At 37.1% G+C, this 22,325-nt stretch overlaps 1 protein-coding gene across 2 annotated transcripts in view; it reads left to right on the top strand.

Annotated features, from left to right (window-relative positions):
* Positions 1-14,960, top strand: part of plod2 (procollagen-lysine, 2-oxoglutarate 5-dioxygenase 2) — a 36,012-nt gene extending 21,052 nt beyond the window's left edge. The window contains exons 5-20 of one of the 2 annotated variants that reach the window (XM_028434657.1): positions 511-623; positions 700-763; positions 976-1,073; positions 2,226-2,327; positions 4,068-4,193; positions 4,298-4,419; positions 5,108-5,212; positions 5,972-6,097; positions 7,324-7,465; positions 8,715-8,777; positions 10,521-10,634; positions 10,921-10,986; positions 11,330-11,434; positions 12,868-13,014; positions 13,251-13,376; positions 13,528-14,960. In XM_028434657.1, the coding sequence (XP_028290458.1) occupies positions 511-623; positions 700-763; positions 976-1,073; positions 2,226-2,327; positions 4,068-4,193; positions 4,298-4,419; positions 5,108-5,212; positions 5,972-6,097; positions 7,324-7,465; positions 8,715-8,777; positions 10,521-10,634; positions 10,921-10,986; positions 11,330-11,434; positions 12,868-13,014; positions 13,251-13,376; positions 13,528-13,683 (1,775 nt within the window). In that variant the 3' untranslated portion in view covers positions 13,684-14,960. The remainder of the gene's footprint in view (positions 1-510; positions 624-699; positions 764-975; positions 1,074-2,225; positions 2,328-4,067; positions 4,194-4,297; positions 4,420-5,107; positions 5,213-5,971; positions 6,098-7,323; positions 7,466-8,714; positions 8,778-10,520; positions 10,635-10,920; positions 10,987-11,329; positions 11,435-12,867; positions 13,015-13,250; positions 13,377-13,527) is intronic. The other variant, XM_028434658.1, reaches the window with a different exon arrangement.
* Positions 14,961-22,325: the final 7,365 nt, after the last annotated feature.

The raw sequence follows: 22,325 nt of genomic DNA, 5'->3' as shown, positions 1-22,325 counted from the left end.
ATAGGGAGCCATTGTAAAAGAGTTAAAGAGCCACATGAGGCTCCAGAGCCGCAGGTTGCAGACCCCTGCTCTAGGGGTATTGAGACTAAATATCTGTTTTTAACTTTTCAACCTGTTAGTGGCGAAAAAGAATGCACTAGTAAAGAAATGATAGAAAATTGAAATGGACAACACCACAAGAATCTACTTTCAGCCTGAGTGAGACACAGACACTATCCCAAGACGAGACGGTTCACAACATACAGATTACAGCTTTTTCCTCTAACCATTATTTTTGCACAATTTTAAATCCTAAAGAGGAGGAAGCGAAAGTCTCAGACAACTTATTTTGCGCTTTGGGTTACAGCCAAAACTTGCACTTAGCGTGTGGATCTGTGGGGAGAGTCTTCAGACCATGGAGCCAGCACTTACATAGCGTAATTGTCAGCAACAGTGTGAGGCTTGTGAATGACCTTGTAAACACATATTTCACTGCACACTTTGAGGGCTGACACTGTTTATCACCCACAGGTATGATTGGCTACGCTCCATACATAAACAGAATAGTTTCCAAGTGGAACCTCGATGACAATGACGATGACCAGCTGTTCTATACTAAAATTTACCTGGACCCATTGCAACGAGTGAGTATGCGCACAATAATAAAATAGTTGAAACATCTGGAATAGAAGGATAAAATGTCTATTTATTCTCCTATAGGAATCCTTGAACATGACTTTGGACCACAAGTGCCAAATATTCCAAAATTTGAACGGGGCCGTAGGTGAGAAATAATTTAAAAAAAAAGAAACAATTGAATGTATTTGTTCAAATTAAGCAAGTAAGTAAAAGGTTCCAGTTTATTTATATTTGTGTGAGACATTAGGCTAGAGTGTAGTAAATTACAAGTCTCACTTCGCCATAGTTCTCGCCCATGTGCTAGTAAATCTGTTTTATAACCTGGCCTGAAACGCATTGTGTTCCCCTTCTTGGCAGATGAAGTGCTACTAAAGTTTGGAACAGGCCGTGTGAGAGTTAGAAACACATTGTATGACTCTTTGCCAGTGGTTGTTCACGGCAACGGAAACACAAAGGTGAGTATCGAATTATGCAAACCTGATATGTTACACTGATGGCAAAACATGTGATACTTTACAGTTAAATGTTCTCATTAAGGACAAAGTTTTGCGAGAAATTGTCACTTCTAATGCATTTACAGATGTTTGACCAAATTCTTTACACTTTTATTCACAGAAGTCATTAATAATGTTTTTTTTTTTTAATACACATTCCATCATGGTCTTTTAAAGCTGTCGGTGACGATAACGGTGTTTTTTTTAATAACATACCTGTGTTTCATCCACTGCTAATTACCGGTACTAGTGTTTTTGCAGATTGAAAGTTATGCCAAAACAAAGGCCTCAGATTTCTGTTATACTGTGATCATCCTCTAGTATTTTCCACTGGTTCATTCCTTACCCAACTTATATTTCTGCCTCTGAGCTTCTTTTAGAATGAAACAAAACCACTATTGAGTCATACTCACCAAAGTCCTTGGCAGCACTAATATAATCTCAAAATGATAGTTCATAGATTTGTCTCAAAACGGTTGTTTCTTCCCTGATTGGAGCCCCAGTAACCATTGGTTTAGGATAAGCTTTTTTTTTACGTATAAAGATTACAGTTGAACTATTTAAATATGTTAAAAAGTAGGGTTGTAAATCACCAGTTAGATGATGATACAATACCAATAATTTGAACAACGGTATGATGTTTGTCTTATAAGGGCATTGGGTAAATGTTCATGTCAATCAGTTTTTGATGTTTTAACAATTCTATTGCATAAACGTTTCAGATATTGAAATGAAAATCATTATTTTTAACAAAAAGAAAAAAAGACCTGTGCTGTGTTTTACTAACAATGCTGATCGATGGTTTGAGTTTCCATCAATTTGATTGGATCATCTTTTAACCAATCAATATATCGATCTAGATCGATGGATCATTACTCAGCATAGTACATAGTAAATGTCAGCATTAACAAAAAGTACATGTGATACATATCTGAAGCCATGAAGACAATGATTACTATTTATTGACATTGATGAAAAACATCATGAAAAGACAGAATGATTACACTAAACTTTTCTCTATTATAACAGTAAGATAGCATCATATTCTAAAAAACCTTGGCTATAAAAAGTAAGTCTCACTGATCTCCTCTACAAACTTTTTATCCTTTACAGATGTACTTGAACTACTTAGGTAACTACGTTCCCAATGCTTGGAGTTATGAGCAGGGCTGCAGCCACTGCGATGATGACCTTGTCGAATTGTCTCAGCTTAAAGTAAGTTTGTAAACGAAAAGAAAGACACTGTTCTTTGCTTTAAGCATTTTTCCATAGATGCTCTGATAAGAAAATTATTATTCCTTTTTTGTTGTCTTTTTTCCTTGTCTGCACATTCCGTCAAAGGTCAACATGTAGTGCAATCTTTGTAACACTTAATTTAAAGTTTTATACATAAGGCTGTATCAGGTGTGTTGATGCAGAGAGGAATCTAAACCATGCTGGACACAGAAGATAGGCCTTCTTGAGAAGTTGTTGGTGTTGTCATTCCACCAATACTCTGTTTTGTTCCTGTTTGTCCTGTTATTCCCTGGCAACGGGTCAAATGAGGAAAGTTGCTCCAGCAAAAGGAAGCGTTGGCTCTGGTGCAGGATGAGGCTTCTGAGGTTTTCATAAGGGCTCATTTCAAGGGGTGTCACTGTACTAGCCTGCTTTTTAGTGGGCTCCTCAGTATGGGTCCTGTCCACAATAGTGAGTTACAGTGGTTACGCTAAAAATTTGTCAGAGAGCTGTGCCAAGCCTGGCGTAGTGGCAGGCCGTAGGAAATGTCTCTAGCTGTGCGGTCACATCTGTCAGGAATGTTACCAAACTTTACTTCTTTCTTTGGGAGCGCCACACTGAAGGAGACACTGGATTTTACTCTCTCGGAGCTTTGATGTATAGAACACTGTGTATTCTTTGGTACAATCCTTTTCAAAGTGCATCAAAATGTGTACTTAAAGCTCTCTGATATTTCGTTTTGTGACACAAACCCCTAAAATGTTTGCATGAGTCATCTAGGGCTAGACATTCTTGGTTCAAATAAAGTCTTTAAAAAAAATAGCTAAATGAAAGGTACTACTGCTCTCTGTGACCTTCTTTAATGAGTGGATAACGAAGGGCACTTTTCTCAGGGCGTTTCCTTCCACTGTTGGCCACTGTTGCTTAGGAGACGTCTGGAGTACCTGATTGGCCTTCCAGACAAAATGGTTTGACTGTTCCCATGTTTTTCTAGTGGTTTAGACCGCATTCATGCTTTAAGTCTTTGTTTACTTTTGTTTTGGGGTTTAATTTAAATCCCAGAATGACAAAAAAGCAGTGTCACATCACCATTGACCAACACTGAAAGACAAGACCCGCAGCACATTAACTTTTCTGTTTCAAATTTAAGTGGAGGTGCTCCGTGCCGTAGGAAAGGCCTGGCATCACTTTTTCAAAGAGCTTATTTCCCCCACTCCATTAACATTTCTGCCAGTCTGACTTTTAACTTGGTAGGCTCGCGGCGGCCCGATGCATGAGTTCATCTCCATGTGCCTGAAGTGCAGCCGTGGCAAATTATATGGTTCTGCTCGGATGGCTTTTCATTCAAGGTCCGACCTTTGCTAAGAACTGCTCAGGAGGTTTCAAGGTCCAGGCTGAGCTGTAGGCTACATCTGAGGGTCATGGGAGAATTGGTTTTTATTCCCTTCACTTTGCTTCTTACTTTGTTTCTCATTGCGCTGTATTTGCCCCAAACCTTAAGACCCGTTATCCACTGCCTGGGTTTATAATTGTATTGATTTCTTTAAAATTGCAGGAGATGACTAGTAACTGTATTTATGGTATCAAGTCTTTTACACAAGCCTTCATTTTGTGTGGCCCCTCTTTTTGTTGATGTTAGAAGGGAAACGTCTAAATAACTGATGATCTGTGTTTAACATTAGACAAGAAAGGCGGCTTGTTTAAAATTACAATACTTTGTCTTTTCTCCAAATTAAACAGGTATATCCAGATGTGTTGATTGGAGTATTTATTGAGCAGCCGACTCCTTTCCTTCCCGAGTTCTTCCAGCGACTGCTAACTCTTGATTACCCCAAAGATAAACTCAAAGTTTTTGTCCATAATAACGTGAGTATGTGCAGCTGTTTGCCGACTCTTTACTCATTCTTTCCAATGCACGGCTCTTCTTTTCCTTGTGGCCTCTAATCAATTTCTATTGACTCCACACACAGGAGGTTTACCATGAGAAGCATATTCAGAGGTTTTGGGAAGAGAACAGGAATGTATTCAAGAGCTTCAAGGTTGTGGGACCAGAAGAAAATCTGAGTCAGGGAGAAGCCAGGAACATGGGCATGTATGTGTGGATGTCTAGGTTCATTCTTTAGGGAGTGGAACTGAAGGAAAATTAATTAGTGTTTCTCTATTTTCCCAAATACAACCAGTTTTGATGCGTTTCTTTGTTGATGTTTTGTTTTTACTTGTAAAAATAGAGTATGTAGTATTTTTGATGAATGCAACTTCTTTGGCATTTGCAGTTATTGAAACTTAGCACTTATGAAAGGACTTTTGCCATCTATCATTACTGGTTAAGCACTGGGAAAAAAAGGAATGATCAGTTTTTGCCGACTGTTGTCATTAGGTGTCATGCCAAAGCCAAGCCAAACAAGTAGTTGGGGATCAACACCTAGCTCTATTTTAATCACATTTTTATTTTTTGATTGGCACTAAAGACGTGTGTGTTGACTTGTAGTTAAATTATTCCGAAGCAACAAATATCTCGTAAAAAATCCTCACACGTCTCGATTCATTGCTTAGGACTGTAAGGTTAAGTAGAGTGTTGGCAGCTCCATAATGAAGCAGTGTAAGGTTTATTAACAGTCCCTAATCTTCCTTTAATTATGTTATTTACTAGAGGTTTAAAGACACTTAGAGAGTCAGACTCGGCACTTGAAAATAACAACGTATACATAAACGCTGATAAATATCTTCCAGTGACAGTAAATAGTTAAAGGCGTTTCACTATGATCTTTTCTTCTCCTCAGGGATATCTGCCGTCAAGACGCCACATGCGACTACTACTTCAGTATCGACTCAGACGTAATGCTCACCAACAGACAGACCATCAAGCTTCTCATTGAGCAGAACAGGTAATTGTCACCCAGAAAACCTCCTTAGTTATCAGCATTGAACCGTTGACGTTTACCCTCAAATTGCAGGCCCACACAAACATTACAGCAGGGTAAATTAAAGTTTAAAAATATCTGCTTTAGCTTCCAGTTTTTGCCTGGCCACATGGCAATGAGGGAAAAAAAAACAAGTGCAGAGTGCCACATGGCATTGTAGAAAAACAAACACCTTCTTTTCTCTACCAGTACCTTTTTGTAAGATGTCATTGTGGCTGTGCAATGGAATGAGACCCAGAAATAATGCAATGCTTTCTAGGATATTTAAATCTAGCGTGGGAATTGTTTTACAGGCACACACACATGCGCACACACCACACACTGAGGTTGGTACCAAGCAAATAATTCTATTGTCTCCATAAATGTAACTTGAAATGGAAACATTGTCGTTCCTGTAATGTTTTTAGAGACTTCTTCATGTCGTGCAGAATCAGAGGAAGGAACTTAATATAGGATTATGCTAAACCACATTGCAATGAGTTGTAATTGATTTAATTAAATTCTGTTCAACTTGGAACAGCTTTCAGATCTGGTTTGCATTTCAAATGCCCTCAGTTTCTCCTGTTATCGTATATTTGCAGCCAGAGTTTGATCCTTTCGTTGTAACATGTCAACTTTAAAACCATGGGACTCTGAATATTCGACTGTTGGGTGTCCGTGAGATTCTACTGAGTTGGATTTGAGAATTACCATCTCTCCTTTCTGTTTTCTGCTTCTCTACAGGAAAATAATTGGTCCCCTTGTCACTCGTCATAGTAAGCTTTGGTCCAATTTCTGGGGAGCCCTGAGCCTGGATGGTTATTACGCTCGATCTGAAGATTATATCGACATAGTACAAAGAAAACGCGTGTGAGTATTATGAGCCAGTGTGTTGGCTTTGCTTTTTTATGGTTTATAAAGCTTCAAGTGAGTCCTGGATCTATTTTAATTCCATCCATGTTTCATTTTAGGAGCCATAAATCACCACTCTGTTGTGAAAAAGATTTAGAAACAATAAAAAATGGCCAAACAAAGATTGTCAGCAGAGAAATTTTGACCAAGAGTTGAAAATTAATTTTATTAGCACATCTGGTATACTGTAAACATACTTTAATAGCAACAAATGGTATTCACAGTACACCTGGGGGTGGTACATTTAGATATTATAGACAACTGTTTTGCTTGATCGCAGAAGTTGTGGTTAGCAAGTGGCTAATCAAGATTGTTGGTAGTTCAGCATTTACACTTAAAAGTTACACAATAAAATCATTTTTTTAATATGACAAGTTGTCCTCTGATTACAAATCTATAGTCCTAATTTTGAAAAACAAGACGTGGAAGTGTCTGGCAGAGGTGTAAAGTGTACTGATTTATATACTACTCAAGTAGAAGTACTGTTACTTGATTGAAATTTTACTCAAGTACAAGTAAGTCATACATAAAATACTCAAGTATAAGTAAAACATAGCTTAATTAAATAGTACTCAAAATAAAAGTGACTAGTTACTTTCACTTTCCCCACATTTATTGTTGGTAATAAATCTTGCCACGGGTCCCTTTCAAACAGTAAACATCTCATGTTTAAACATAAAAATGCAGAGACCAAATGTTGTACAATTGGAACTTCATTTATGATATAATATATATACTGTACATTATACCTGTAATAGATTGCTTTACAATACTGTTGCCTTTCCTATGTTGAAATGCACACATGTCAGAAAGATGCAGCCATTTGAATGTCGTGTGTTCAATTCATGTTTCAAGTTTCACAATGAATTACTTTACTTCTTTTAACACATACTTAAGTACAAGTAAAATGACTGATTTAGAAATATACTCAAACAAGTACATAAAAGCAATTCAATTACAGTCACGTGAGTAGCTGTAATCCGTTCACCTCTGGTGTCTAGTATGGCATACATACATATTGTATTTTATGTTTTTACCTGTTTATCAAAAAGGACGTTTAACCCATAAACAAAAAGTAGTGGCCACAAGAAAAAGGTGTATAAAGATGAGATTTGCTATAAAAACTTTCAATTATCCAGTATGACAGATTGAAGCCCCTCACCTCTGTGTCTTGTTGGCTTTAGGGGTGTGTGGAACATTCCATACATGGCACACGTATACCTTGTCAAGGGAAGTGTGCTGAGGAATGAGCTGAAAGAAAGGAACTGCTTTGTTCTGGAGAAGCTGGACTCAGATATGGCTTTGTGTAGGAGTGCCAGAGAAATGGTAAGAAGACACCGCCGTCATCAGTTCACGTCTCCACTTAGTGTCCTTTGGTTGGAGCCAGGGTTGGGGTATTTTTTTTATCCTCAGAAAGTCAATTATAATTTCAATTACTAAAGTTTCATTACAATTTATCACAATTAATGAGCCTTTAATAAATAAACTAGTACAAGTTAACCTTCCTTTGGCGTTAGCTTTCTGTTAGCATCTCTTATCATGACGGGTCCTAAATCAGCTGTACAATACATGTATGGTGTCGGCGCCTCAGCCTTTTTTGTCTCAGTGTACCACTAGACTTCAATACTTTTTAAATGGTAAAATGTGGGAAAGCTTGACATGAAACATATTGTAATAATTGTTAACTACACATGTGCAGAACTGTACATAGAACTGTATCATGGTTCCCCAGTTTTGCGTTTAATTATAATTGACATTTTTTATAGAATTTTCATGGCAATTACAATTACAAAGTCAATTAATTTAACTCAATTACAATTTAATTACGATTGCGACAGCAACAGATATGCTATAATTGTAATCCATTACAATCCGTAATGAACCCTGGGATTAATAAATTAGTTCTGATTACGATAATTGATAATTGACCCCAACCCTGGTTGGAGCAGTAAAAAAATAACAATAGAAATCCTATCGACACTGAAAGTATATTCCCATCATAAGGGGATTACTGATGCTTTAAGTCATTTTTCAAAGAATAAATTCAGAACAGTAGTTTTAAACTATGATGAACTTTGACCCTGAAAAAGCTTCACAGAATCAGAAAAAGGCAAGTATGAGTGTTTTAAAATTCTTGTCTGTCATCATGGCATGACCATCCTCTGTCTGCACTCGCTCGGCTCCCCTTGTATCTCGCCATCTATCACTTTGTTGTGTATTCACAGTCATGAGCACATTCAGAGAAAGCGGTTGCAATGCATGACTGCAAAGCTGGTGAAAGTGGTATTTTCTTTAGGCGCTTTGCTTTTCACATCACGTAACCCATGTTCAAACCTGATTTAAAGTCGGTGTGTTTCTCCTCCTCCCAGCATGTTGTGTCCCATATTAACCCACCAAAACATCAGCTTCAGAGGGAACCTTGCTCGTATTTAATGCAGGCCCATTTCTTCATCTCCTGGATTGTTTTTGTGTGCAACATAAGCTACTTCATCTGTCACTGTCTCTATGTTGGGAAAATAAAAAATAAAATCATAAATGGTATTTTATTTTACATGATGCTTCTCCTTCATTATAGACCAGTCACAGAGAGAAAGAGTCTCCCTCTCCGGAATCATTCCATATGCTCAGGCCCCCAAAGGTCTATACTTGTTTTGTTTATTTCTCAAACATCCATTTTCAATAGGATAGCGCTGTGAAAACAAATGTATTTTGGTATGAAGTACTGTTGATTGATTGATTCTAATCCAACTCTTGGCATTTATGTCAAAGTAATTTAATTTTGCATACTTTGTTGTAAAAATATAAGAGTGACTGCCTTCTATGGGTTGTAACACAGCTATTACACCTCAGTGTTGCTATTGGCTGAGAATGGTGGTTTGTGTGGAACCAGCACTGTTGGCCCCGCCCCTTTTATATAAACTAGCACCTGTCGACTGCAATATGTGGCGAGTAGGTTGGTTTGAGAGAATTGAGATAATACAGTAGAAGCATAGTCCGTGTTTGAAATCGCATACTAACGTACTACACACTCAATGAGTACATACTGTCTACTATTTACTATTAGTATGATTAGTTGGACTGTTCTCACTGAAATATACATCCAAGTTTCCCAAGATGCATTTTGACCCAATGACAAGAGCCCCATTTACAAAAGGGTTCAAAATGAAAGGAAGACAAGAAAAGATGCTTTTATTTTGAAAAAGGGATGTTCTCCTTTTAGCTTGAAACTGGTCCCAGGACAATTTTACATTCTGCTCCGAATGCATCTTGGGGCGGTTGAGTATGACAAGTGTTCCCACCACGTATACTTAAAAAATGTCCCGATATAGTATACATCTTGCATACTCAATCTTTCCATACTACCGAAATGGAATGCACTACATACTCATTTTGACTTAGTATGAATAGTATGTTAGTATGTGATTTCGAACACAGCCATAGTTTGTATTGAGTAAGTCGTTAGCATAGCATGGACTGTTCTTTGGAGATTTTAAAGTATAGAGTGAGCGTGTCTTAACTGCTCCAGGAGCCCCGCCCAATATCAAGACATTTAATTTCCAGCCAAAACCTTGGAGTTTGGTTAATCTTTAAATCACAAAATTTTCTTCCTTTTACATAGAAATTGATAAAGTGTCGATATAATTAGTCTTGATTGGGTAGTGATGTAATTTTTTGAGAACTAAAATGGTGTCTATACAGTTTGCAGCCTTTGTATTTTGGAATAAATAACAGTCTGACTGTCTTGCTTGTGATGCATTCAGGTTCCACACACAGGTCCTCTATACTGATGCTTTACCACCAACAGCTAAACTCAACATCTTTCCACATGTAACCCTGTTCCCTCCAAACACTGACTGATCTCAGACTAGGCTTGAACAGTATCCCTTCTCCCTGACTGAAGCTTTTGATACATTATTAAATATTCACAACTATAAAGAGTTTGATAATCCGTCCCTACTTCCTCACTTTGTGATTTATGTAAAGCCTAGTCTGATAGTCTGTCCCGTTAGTGTGTAGCGCACCTAACAGTGCTTCACTGTAGATGTAATAACATTCTTAGATTTTTGGACATGCTGCCCAGCACCCCTTTGTTCCTGTTCCCCTACTCCTCCCCCCTCACTGCCATCTCCACCTAAACCCACACCCATAAATAATCTCAGATTATTTATACTGCAAAACCGTTGATTACAGTGTGTTTAAACACACTTGAATCAGAGAACTGATCAGTATCTTTGGCCTTGTTTACCTGTAATGGTAGATCTATGCTTAGATCTCTATTTATTTGTGTTACACTGATGTACTTTTATTTTAAGTCTTTTTTTTTTTTTTTTACCTCCTTTCCCTATAATGAGACTGACTGAAGTTTTTCCATTTGCTGCAGGGAGTCTTCATGTACATAACCAACCGCCATGACTTTGGAAGGCTCATTTCCACAGCCAATTATAACATTTCTCATTACAACAATGACTTGTGGCAGATATATGAAAACCCTGTGGTAAGTCAAGAGAGAATCTCATTACATTCTTCAACACATAAAAAGTCTGACTGAGACAAAAAGAAAATGCTACTTTTGGAAAGATTGGAGATCTAACCATTTTTGGGTGGAAAATTGCTTTGGCGTGATAAGACTCGAGCCGATAAGGCTTTGTGATTTAGAGCTTTTTTTTTTTTTTTTTTGCAAGCTGAGATCTGCCCTGTGGGGGACGAGGATTATCTCCATGAGGTATGCAGGTCAGCAAACAGAAAAATGTGCATTGATGTGAAATTCTTGCTTTTTGCAGGACTGGAAGGAAAAGTACATCCATCAAAACTACACTGAGATTTTTACTGCAAACTACATGGAAGAGGTTAGTATTTACGTAGTGTGCAGGTTGTGTTTGCGTGCATGTCTTAGAGAATTCCAGGTGCCACAGAGGGGTGGCAGTCACCTCAGTGGTATCTGTCATTGCGCCCTTGGCAAGTCACTTCACCCACCTTGCCTCGTGTGAATGTCGTGCGTGAGTGAGTGTTGGTGCTGTGTGAAATTGATGCATTATTATTATTATTATTTAAGAAACTGCCTGAGACACAGTGAATAAGGAACCCTAACATCTGGTTTTGCTATGTCATGGGTTGCATTACAGTTACTGTGCTTTTCTGACTCAGGTCTGTTCTCAGGAGTCTCCTTTTGTGTGTGTGTTAAATTTTCAGCCTTGTCCAGATGTGTTCTGGTTTCCGGTCCTGACGGAGACGGCTTGTGATGAAATAGTGGAAGAGATGGAGCACTACGGCTCGTGGTCGGGAGGCCGACATGAGGTCAGTGCTATTTCAAAAGTGTTGTTTTTTTTTTGTTGTTTACAGTAAAGTAAAACAGATCTCATTGAATGTGGCTGTGACTCTGTGTCACTTTTATTCTATTCTAACTTTTCTGTGTTGATTTATGACCTGACTGATACGCAACACGTCTAACAAGCACAAAAACAAGCCACACATTTACAGCCATCTGTTCAGAAGTCCATGTTCCCCTCCAACAAAACAATGTGCAGCTGCTTTTCATGGATTAGACGGAGAAATCACAGACTGTGCTCTGCCCGTGTTAAGTGATTATCACATTGAAGATAAAACTGACTTGTGGTCTGTGGTTTTATTGATGGCAAGTTGAGATTAAATCAGAACCAGGAAACAAAGCAAAGGTTCAAATAATAGCCATATATGGGATGTTTAGAGGAGTGTTTCTCAAATGGGGGCACATGTACCCCTAGAGGTATGCAATGGCACAACAGGGGGTACTTGAAAGAGGGCGAAAGAGGAAAATTAACAAATAAAAGCATTAAAAATGTGGGGTTTTATGATGTATTTTTTGTAGCTGAAAATAATAATCCTAAATGTTACCAGCAACTCATAAAACAACACAGAATAAGAGGAAAATATACTGAATAATAAAAAGAACAGACAAACAATGACAAAATACACAAAATGACACCAAAAAACACACAAACGGCAACAAAAACACACAAAATAAGAGAAAAATATACTTAAAAATGAAAAGAACAGACAAACTATGACAATGACAAAATCACACAAAATGAAGATAGAAATTAACTTGATCAGAACTTCAACTGAAAATACAAGAGTCAGTTTTGGTCCCACATCAGGAGGGAGATGACCGTAAATGGTAAAATATTTAGAAATAAATCAATTCAGGGAGCACTAAATACTGTTTCATCCCACTTATTTACAAGATTACGTTTTTTTTTTTTTTTTAAATGTGTGTTATCACTCATTCATTCCATCATTATGCTCTATAGTTGTTTTTTCACAGAATTCCAAGTAAAATGTTGTATTTGGACAAAGGGGGGACGTGTGCAAAAAAAAGTTTGAGAACCACTGGTTTAGAGGATACAGTACACCATATATTCAGTCAGTGAAGCATGCAAAGGCTTTTACAGGATCAAGAGCATCAGTTTTAAGTAAATATAGAAAATCTCAGATAGTGCAGCTTTTTTATGCTATGTAGCATAAAGCTGTAGTGTAAAATGGAGCAGATTGAGCCCAAGTGACTCACTTTATGCAAACGTCTGAGTCAGTCAGTGATGACGGGGCTGAATGTGTCATTAATCCTCATTCAGGCAGTAAATCCTGAGGTTTTAAAGGCACGGACCCAGAAATCAACCTGCCATCATTACTGGTTGCAGTTGCAGCTTTTTGCAGGCCGTCATTTGTTCCGTTGCTGACTCTGCGTTTCTCAGGACAAGCGGATATCTGGAGGCTATGAGACCGTTCCTACAGATGACATCCATATGAAGCAAATCGGATTCGATAAAGAGTGGCTGCACTTCATCAGAGAGTTCATTTCACCCGTCACGCTGAAGGTCTTTGCTGGATATTACACTAAGGTCAGTGAAGGAAAAGGGAGATAGGTACAGTATGCCTGAAGCATGATCACGCCATGGCTTAATGGCAAATGTTTCTTTTCCTATAAGTGAATCACGTTCTCCTCATAGTTGATGCTTTTTAAAGCTAATCAAAATCCTTAAAGACTGTGTAAAGCAAACCCAGTCATTTTCTTCTAAACACATTAAATAGGTAATACATGTATTAATTAATTAACTTGTGTACTTGTGTGTTGCAGGGTTACGCTGTAATGAACTTTGTTGTAAAGTACACACCTGAGCGACAAGCATATTTAAGACCCCACCATGACTCCTCCACGTTCACCATCAACATCGCCCTCAATAACAAAGACGTAGACTTCCAGGTGAGGATTGGACTTAAATATCAACTTTCCCGGCATCATTATTATCCTTCAGACTTCAGTTCTATCTATTTCTAAAACAAGAAACATGTTTAAAACATTCATCAATGTCTGATCCACCTTTGTTGACTTCCCTTCTTCCATCCACTCTTAGGGTGGAGGCTGCCGATTTCATCGCTATAACTGCTCCATAGATTCACCCAGAAAGGGGTGGAGCTTCATGCACCCAGGGCGTCTGACTCATCTTCATGAAGGCCTTCCTACGACCAACGGTACCCGCTACATCCTTGTGTCCTTCATCGACCCTTGACCTACGACGATGAACACGTGCCGTTTTCCCCAAAGCTGTTGTTAGTTCTTAGATTTTGTTTGTGTTGCCTATGATGTTTTTAATGACTTTTAAAGCTGTTGCTTTGAAATAACATTTGGAATGAAAGGATCTCTGTCAAACAGAGCGTAAAACAGAAAAAGGTGAAACATTAGACCTGATTGTGTATCTCTTGCTTTTTTTTTGTTTTTAATTCATTGTTTTACCATCTAAGAAAGACAGTAAATTACTATGACATCATTCAGGCTGTTTTAATGAAAAAAGGTAAAAGATTTTGTGGAACATGCAACAAGAAGTGGAATAGAGTTTATTTATTGTGCTTATTTGTGTGTCTCCTGGCTTTTGTATGTTCTCTGAAGTGAGGAAAGTCTATCCAGAGGTGTCAATAAAACCTATTGCAGAGATGAGCAACTTCTATCATAGCGGGGCCACAATAATGTGATAGTTTGATCCAAGGGCCAAGCATGACTATTCTGAGCATTAATACAAGCTTGAAAACACACATTTTGTGTTTTTAAATTCATTTTGTAAATTTTCTTGTCAATATGGCCAATTCTTGTTAATTTTTTGTGCATTTTTCAAGTCATTATGTGTATTTTTGTTAACTTTTTTCAGTTCTTGTTCTCATTTTGTGTATTTTTCTGTCATTTTGTGTGATTTCATGTGTCTTTTAAGTCCTTTTGTATATGTTGTTTTTGTAGTCATGTTGTGTGCTTTATGACAAATTATTTGAATAGTTTTTTTTTTTTTTTTTAAATCTTTTTTGTGTTTGTTGTTACTTTTTGTGCTTTTCTTGACATCTTGTGCATTTTGCTGCTGTCGTGTTCTGTATTATGTTGTTCTTCTTATAACTTCCAACTTCACGAATTACAATTTTGTTTCGGGGGGCTGCACAAAATTAGACCGAGGGCCGCATGTGGCCCCCGGCCCACCAGTTGCTTATGTCTGACCTAATGGTTTGTTGACCCACACACACTCGGGGAGAACATCAAGCCCCTACATCCTGTTTTAACATTTGACACACTGTTTTTCTTCACGTAACTAAAAACTTAATGTAATTCATATTTTGTTGGTGCAAACTCTTCTGCTTCAAACCTATTGGTGCTAATTTGTTTTTCTTTTTTAAGTGTTTTTTTTAAATTCATTTTGGCCCAATATCCTTGTAGGCCCTGTTTATAAAACAAAACAAAAAAACACTGCATTTGTTTGCATAGCAAAAAAATAAAACCACAGTATTCAGTGTGAATTCTGTCAAGTTAAAGGACAATATTCTGAATTACTTGAAAGCATTTTCATGTTTGGAAAATAGCAGATTTCATATGTTTTATTGTTTAAGAGGATGATTTTTACCCTTTGCTGATAAAGTAGTTTAACTTATTTTAAAGTGAATAAACATCTTTGTAAAATAAAAACAAAAAAATGTGTGATGATTTGAGCATTTTCTTGACTCATTTCTTCGTGTGATGGAAACCAACTTTATCTCTGTTGGACCTTTAGTTTCGTCACTGCATCCTTAGACGGGATTAGACACGTTCCGTGCAGAACCAATAAGGCCTGGGCCGCTGTGAGTCATACTCTAGTGTTATGGCATGGCCTGGTGATGTATATCAGTGCAAATGTAGTTCAGTTTACCATCGGGGCTCAATGTAAACATGTACTTCTAACCCTGTGTAAGTCTGACAGATGAGGAGTTGTAACACTGATTGCAGAACAGGAGGGTGTGAAACTTACAGGAAAATACACTGAATCAGACATTTGCAAAGAATATCCCATTGACATCCTGCTGCTATGCTTTAAAAATGTCTACACACATTGGCGTGAATCCCCCTGATATCAGACATAATATCAGATTTTGCATATTAACATTCTTCACCCCTGAGACTAAACAATTCCGCTTCATTTTGGACTTCCTGATCGGGCAAGTTTTCTGCTGTTAAGAAGTCTATAATCTGAGCGGCCTGGATCTAACACAGTTGACGGGGGTGAGTGGGGTTAGGCTGGGGGAAGGACCACCGCTCTGAAAGAACCCTTTGTGGACACTTCTCCTCCTGAACAACCCTGTGTCTAAACCCTCTGAAAGGTTACATTGATGCCAACCAGGCAAGCAGCAAAACCTCTGGACCTCCTAAACAGCAGATAATAGGAATAGTGCTCCTATCAAACCATTGATCAAATTCTAGACCAGAGGTTTTTACACTCCTCTACCCCTTCAGACATTTAACCTCCTATACTCCTGCACACTTAAAAACATAATCATTTAATGTCATATACAATGTAGCCCTACAGTGGAATTTGTCCCAATAATATATAATGAAAAAATTATAATAATATGTAAGAACACAATGACATATCTTATTCAGAATTATCATTTGTTGGCTTTATTTAATGAATCAATTTCTTTTTTTGTCAAATGAATCAACCAAACATTTGTTGATTGAACATATATCTGTAATACAACATATTCATCACCCTGACAAAGTGAAATACAACTCGTTCCAACTTTAATGAGAAGGGTGCAGGTTAAGAGGATGCACAGAACGCTGTAATGTTTGGATGTATTTCATATTTTTGCTTTTTGACGAGATTGTTTCTCTGTCTGAGGCCACAGGAGGGGACTCTGCATGTGGAATTAGTGGCAATGTATGGAGGCTCCTGACTTCAATGTATATTCTAGTTTACAATGTTGTTGTGCTGTTTTTTTCATTTCTATTCACGTACCACCTATGACAATTGGCGTACACCTGGGGGTCCCCCAACCCAACTTTGGGAACCTAGGGTCTGGACAAAGCCAATTTTGTATTTTTTTTAAAGGATGCAGAGTTTTCACTTTTTAATCTTCTGCATCCATGGCCAGAAGGTAAAATTACAGATTACAGGTACTCACGTTACTGTAATTAAGTTGCTTTTATGGGTACGTGTACTTTTTTCAGTACATTTCTAAATTAGTTAATTTAATTGCATTTAAGTACGTTTCCAAGTAATTAGTTACATTTCTACACCCAACCGTTACTGAGTAAATGATGTTTTTTTTTTACATTGTGAAACTACAAAAAAATGAAATGACCAGACAACAATCAAATGCATCATATCATAGCTGACCAATCAGATTAAACGTAATGCATGGCACCAAAATAGCTTTGAATGCTGGTTATTTTCTCAGTTTTAGAGTTCATAAATGTAATTTTACTTTGAGCCTGATTTTTTTTATTTTGAATTGAATTCATTGGTGTTATATTTAAAAATAATCTTATTTTTTTACAGACGCCTTTGTGGAAAATAAAGGAAGTTAAAATTGTGTTTATATATGATATGTTTACTGTATGCAAGGGAACCGTGACAAGATTTATTACCAAAAATAAACATGGGGGGGGGGTGAAAGTAACAAGTCACTCTTACTTTGAGTACTATTTAATTGAGACATTTTTTTTTTTTTTTTTTTACTAATCCTTGAGTATTTTATGTAATTAAGTACAATTTCAATGAAGTAACAGTACTTCTACTTGAGTAGGATATATCAGTACTTTTTCCACCTCTGTCCATGGCTAAGTTGTGCTACATTCCCAACCTCCAAACTCTGAGGAGAACTGGCTCCGATGACGCCAAATTATACATTCTACCTCGGAAAATTCCAGTGGGCCACTAACTGCAGGGTGTCCTTTGGCTTCTGGTCATTCAGGCATTTCCTCAGCCTTCACAGCTCTGGACTAAACAACAGATTAAACTTAAAGTGTTTACAACCATGTTAGTATTGGAGTGCCCTAAGCCAGAATATGTGTGGTCCTGTTGGTGCCCACGGTACATCGAGGTGACACTTGGAGTGTGATGTAATTGTGTGCACGGCCGTTTATGTGTGATGAACTCGTCATCACATCTTATATCATTTGAAAGATTTAAAGTGATACGTAACAATCCACCACATAACATCATATGGAAGCACTTTAGATCATCGGTTCTCAACTGGTCTCACCCTAGGACCCACATTTTGACACGGTCATTAAATCACGACCCACTTTTTTTTTTTTTTATTTTTTTTTTTTAGAATTCAACCAACCCAATTTAGTTTTTCAAAAATAGCTTTTGAAAACACACACATATGAGGTTTTTTTTTAAATATAAATCTATATATTTTCCTGTGCAACATGCATTTCACAGCACACCTGCCAAAAGAAAAGTTTATTTCAAAATAAAAGACAAGTCCAACATGAGAAACATTAAGTATTTATTAATTTTTGCCTAGCTGTCCGCGACCCATCCAGTACAGGTCCACGACCCACTTTTGGGTCCCGACGCACCAGTTGAGAATTACTGATGATAGGGGTGTGCATTGCCATGAATCTGACGATACGACACAATATATCCAGACGCTACATACGTCGCGATATATACCTTTACAAGTACAAAATGGTATGAAATAAAAATGTTCATTTTTTTCAAACTTGCGATAACTATATATAATTAAAGTGCCAATATCAAAAATAAGTGGTAGGTTTAACTGTCAAATTACATTCTATATAAAAAAGTTAAACTTTTGCTTCTACAACAGATTCTGAATCTGTGAAAATCTTAATTAAATTTTTATTATTTTTTTTTAAAGTAACCGCACATTTATTTTTTTTTAAATTTTTTGTCTTTGTCTGCACATGCTGTGAAAGGTCAACACTACAAGAAATGTCATCTTTTTAAGACAGAAATGTAGTAGTAGCAGTAACCACATCTAGAAACGTGTCCAGTATGTTTTATGAAAATAAAGTGCAACAAACTTCCAAACTAATATGCATTGAGGAGTGAGGTAATAAGGTCTGATGTGGTTCACTGACACCTAGTAAACAGGCATTTACGTGATATGCATATGTTAGCAAAATTAAAAAAAAAAAAAAAAAACATGATTTAAAAAATCGATTTAGACATTTTTTAGATCAATACCATAATCGTGTGGTGAAATATCGCGATATATCAGCTAATCAGTTTTTTCGTACACCCTTATTAGATTAAGGTCTAAAGCTGAATAACAAAACTAAAATGCCTTTCGAGTCATGTACAATATATCAACTTTTGACCTGTTTTGAGTGCTTTAGCAGCTTAAGTGAAGGGATGTTTTCGTTTTCTCCTTTAAACTTCTTGAAACACTCACGTTTGGCCACAGCAGCAGATCTGACACACTGTAAAATCTTTACTACGCTCTTAAAAAAAAACGACTGTGAGGATCAAAGTCAGCACAGTTTCCAGCCAGTGCTCAGAAGCCTTTGTATCTAACTCAGAAATATCAAATTAGACCTGAGCGAGCCACAGATATAAAAAAAAAAAAAAAAATGTGAAAACTTTTCTAATCCCATCATCGTGTTTTTTCTCACAGGTAAGTCATCAAAGTCTTTGAGGGTCTGCAATAGTAATTATGTCTGATTGTATGCTTTGAGGCTATCAGCAGCTCGCTTTACCATCCAGACTGTTTACCAGCCCACAGTAAACTGGCTGAAAGTACCATTTACCTAAATTACACAGCAACGCTCTCTTAAAAACAATCAGCAGCCCCACACTCTTAGACAGATATTGATTCACGGAAAAGACAAACGTAGACGTATGGAGGATGGGGAGTTTTCAGAAGCCACAGAGGCAGTGTTTAAAGTACTGCACTGCATCTTTTATGAGCTGCTTGAGTCCCCTGAATGAACCTCGCGTGTGTTTTTGTCTCATTCAGTCACGCCTATGCAAATGAAACCACACATAAACGAATGGCAGCGTATACGGTTATTCTGGAGTCAGGGTGTGTGCACGAGCACGCCAGTGTGATAGGCTATGGTGTTCAGACATGTGGTGTTACACGTTACTGGGAGGTTCAGAGGTCAGAGACAAACCTGCACCTTCTACTTTGTGTCTATGTTTTACCGTCATAAATAAAAGATGTATTAGACCAAAGATCTGCAACTGTTATTACAGCAGGGGCCACAAAAATGTGATTGATCCGAGGGCCACATCATCAACATTTAGAATAATGACCAATCTGTCTATTGATACATTTTGTTATTTTGTATGTTTCTCCTTCATTTTGTGAGCATTTGTTGTTGTTCTTTGTGTTTTGGGATTGATAGTGTATTTTTCTTTTTGAGTATTTATTGTCATTTTATATTCTTTTGTCATTTAGTGTATTTTAAATGTCGTTTTCTATATATATATATATATATATATATATATTGCCATTTAGTGTGTTTTTGTGTATTTCTCTTTAATTTTGTTAACTTTTGTTGTTGTTTGTGTTTTTGGATTTATAGTGTATTTTTCTTTAAGGGTATTTGTCATTTTGTGTATTTTAAATGTTTTCTATATTTTTATTGTCGTTTTGTACATTTTTATAATTTTCTGCCATTTTGAGTGTCCTTTTCATGGTTCTGTTTATTTTTCTCCCATTTTGTGTGTTTTTGTTGTTTTATATATTTTTCTGCCATTTTGTGTATTTTAATTGTTGTTTTGTCTATTGTTTTGCCATTTTGTGTACTTTTGTTTAAGCTTTGTAAATTTTTCTGCCATTTTGTGTATTTTAGTTGTTTATTTTTCTGTCATCTTGTATATTTTAATTGTCGTTTTGCCATTCTGTTTATTTTGTGTGTTTTGTGAGTAATCTTGTGCATCTTGGTTGTCACGTTGTGTTTTCGGAGTCATTTCTGTTGTCGTTTTGTATGTTTTTCTTGATATTTTGTGTTTCTTCGCCAGACATGGAAGAAAGCGATCACGTCATTTTGTACGTCAAACGTTGTGTTACATGTAGGAAAATGTGCTAAATGTGAGAAAAGTGAGATAATAATGAAAATGTGTTGGCTACAACTTTTACACTAAATTTTTACACTTGGCACCTCACAATTTTGGTCCTGAATTTATTTATTTATTTTTCAAATCGTTTTCCGAGTGATTTAACTTCACCAGCTTTTTGGCCGTGATCGGGTGTTTCTGTGAAAACCAAACTATCAACATCTGCGATCGTATTGTTTTGGGTTTCAGGCTGTGAAACAACGTGAAATCTCAACTCGGAGTTTTTTTGGCGGGACAAACTGGCATCAGTGCAGAATGAGATCAACTTTGGGATGAAATACAAGTGAAATACAAGTAAATGGGATTTATCATCACCAGTAAACACTGGAGAAGTGTAATGTAATCAGCTGACCCAGACATTAAATAACCAACACCATAAATACCCTCAGGTTGTGACTGTGAGAAGTTGGAGATAAATCAGAAAGCTTTAATCTTTAGTGTTCTTTTTTCTATTTTTTCCACAGTTTTTCAAAGTTTTAATCCATTTTTGAGCGTTTCTATTAAATATGTACTTGTTTTCACAGACTGCTGGACATTGAACACGTTACACACCGCTTCATAATTTATGACTAAACTCAATGAACGGTGTATGGCTCCACTGCTTATTTTTAGATCTCAGCAGACACACATTTCAGTCTTGACTTCATCAAAGTACAAACACGACAAAATAAACAGTGAAATGCTGCTCAGAGCTTTGTCCAGTTAACCCGATGGTTCGATTCCAGCTCTGTGATCTGGTTCTCTTTCACAAAATAGAAAAAGACTACTTTAAACATTCAGAAGCGTTTCTTAAAACCTTTTTTGGACCTGAAAAGAAGTTGCCTTTGATGTTCTTTTGATTTAAATCATCAATATATTAGCTTGAACTTCTATATGTTATTTTATCTGCAGAATACACTAAATTTAAAAAGACAAAAGCAGTTTCAGCTTATTTTCTTTAAGAAGATAATGTCACAATGATTCCGCAGAGTTCATTGACAGGTTCGCCTGTGAGAAGAACTGAAAGAAAACTTCAAAGCCGCCCACAAGTATGCAGGGATTTCTTTGACACACCAACAAAGCATCATCCCATTTCAACCTGATCGTTCTGTGACGACAGATAAAGTGTCTCACTTTCTCTCCGTGTGCCAAAGAAGTTTTGTCAGGTTAGTCTGAGAACACAGACCGCACTGACCGCAGTCGTTCTATGGTTTTACGGTAATCAAGAAGACATTTCAGTCCCTAGGATTTAATTTTATGTTGTGTTTTATAGTCTTCCTTTGGTGTTTCTTGTTAAATTTGTAGGTTCGTGGCACATTATCTTCCAATGGGATCAGACGGTTTAATGCAGGGTGTCTCAGTACAGGGTGTGTGCTTGTTTTTGTCCTGGATGTGAACCTCTTTGCCCTCTGAGCTCCAGCAGCAATATAACATTAAACTAAACTGTGGTGACCACTACACATCACTGCACAACAAATGGTGATCCGCCCTAATCTTTCTAACTAGCTCCTTGGTTCCGACTTCAAAAACCAACCACAAGTGAAAGTTTTTCCGTTTTTTTTTACGCTGTTGTTGCTTGGATGGCTCTGCTGCGTGTATAGAATATCCTTCTCTGTGGATGCTGTGGTCTCCAGTCTGGCCATCCTCTACTTACCACTTACATTTGTCGGATTTTCACATGACCCCACAAAGGGTCACAGCCACGATCTGCTTCACACTTCATTTTTCATAATTTGAAAATTAGCTTTATATTTCATGATTTTATTTTGAAAATAAAAAAAATATGCTGTCGTTTCCCTTTAAAACAGGGGTCTCAAACTCATTTTAGTTCAGTTCAGTTTAAT

This window comes from Gouania willdenowi, chromosome 20 (genome assembly GCF_900634775.1).
Source record: "Gouania willdenowi chromosome 20, fGouWil2.1, whole genome shotgun sequence".
Taxonomy (NCBI): Eukaryota; Metazoa; Chordata; class Actinopteri; order Blenniiformes; family Gobiesocidae; genus Gouania; species Gouania willdenowi.
Note: the sequence above shows the minus strand (reverse complement) of the source record. Positions and strands in the feature narration are given on the sequence as shown.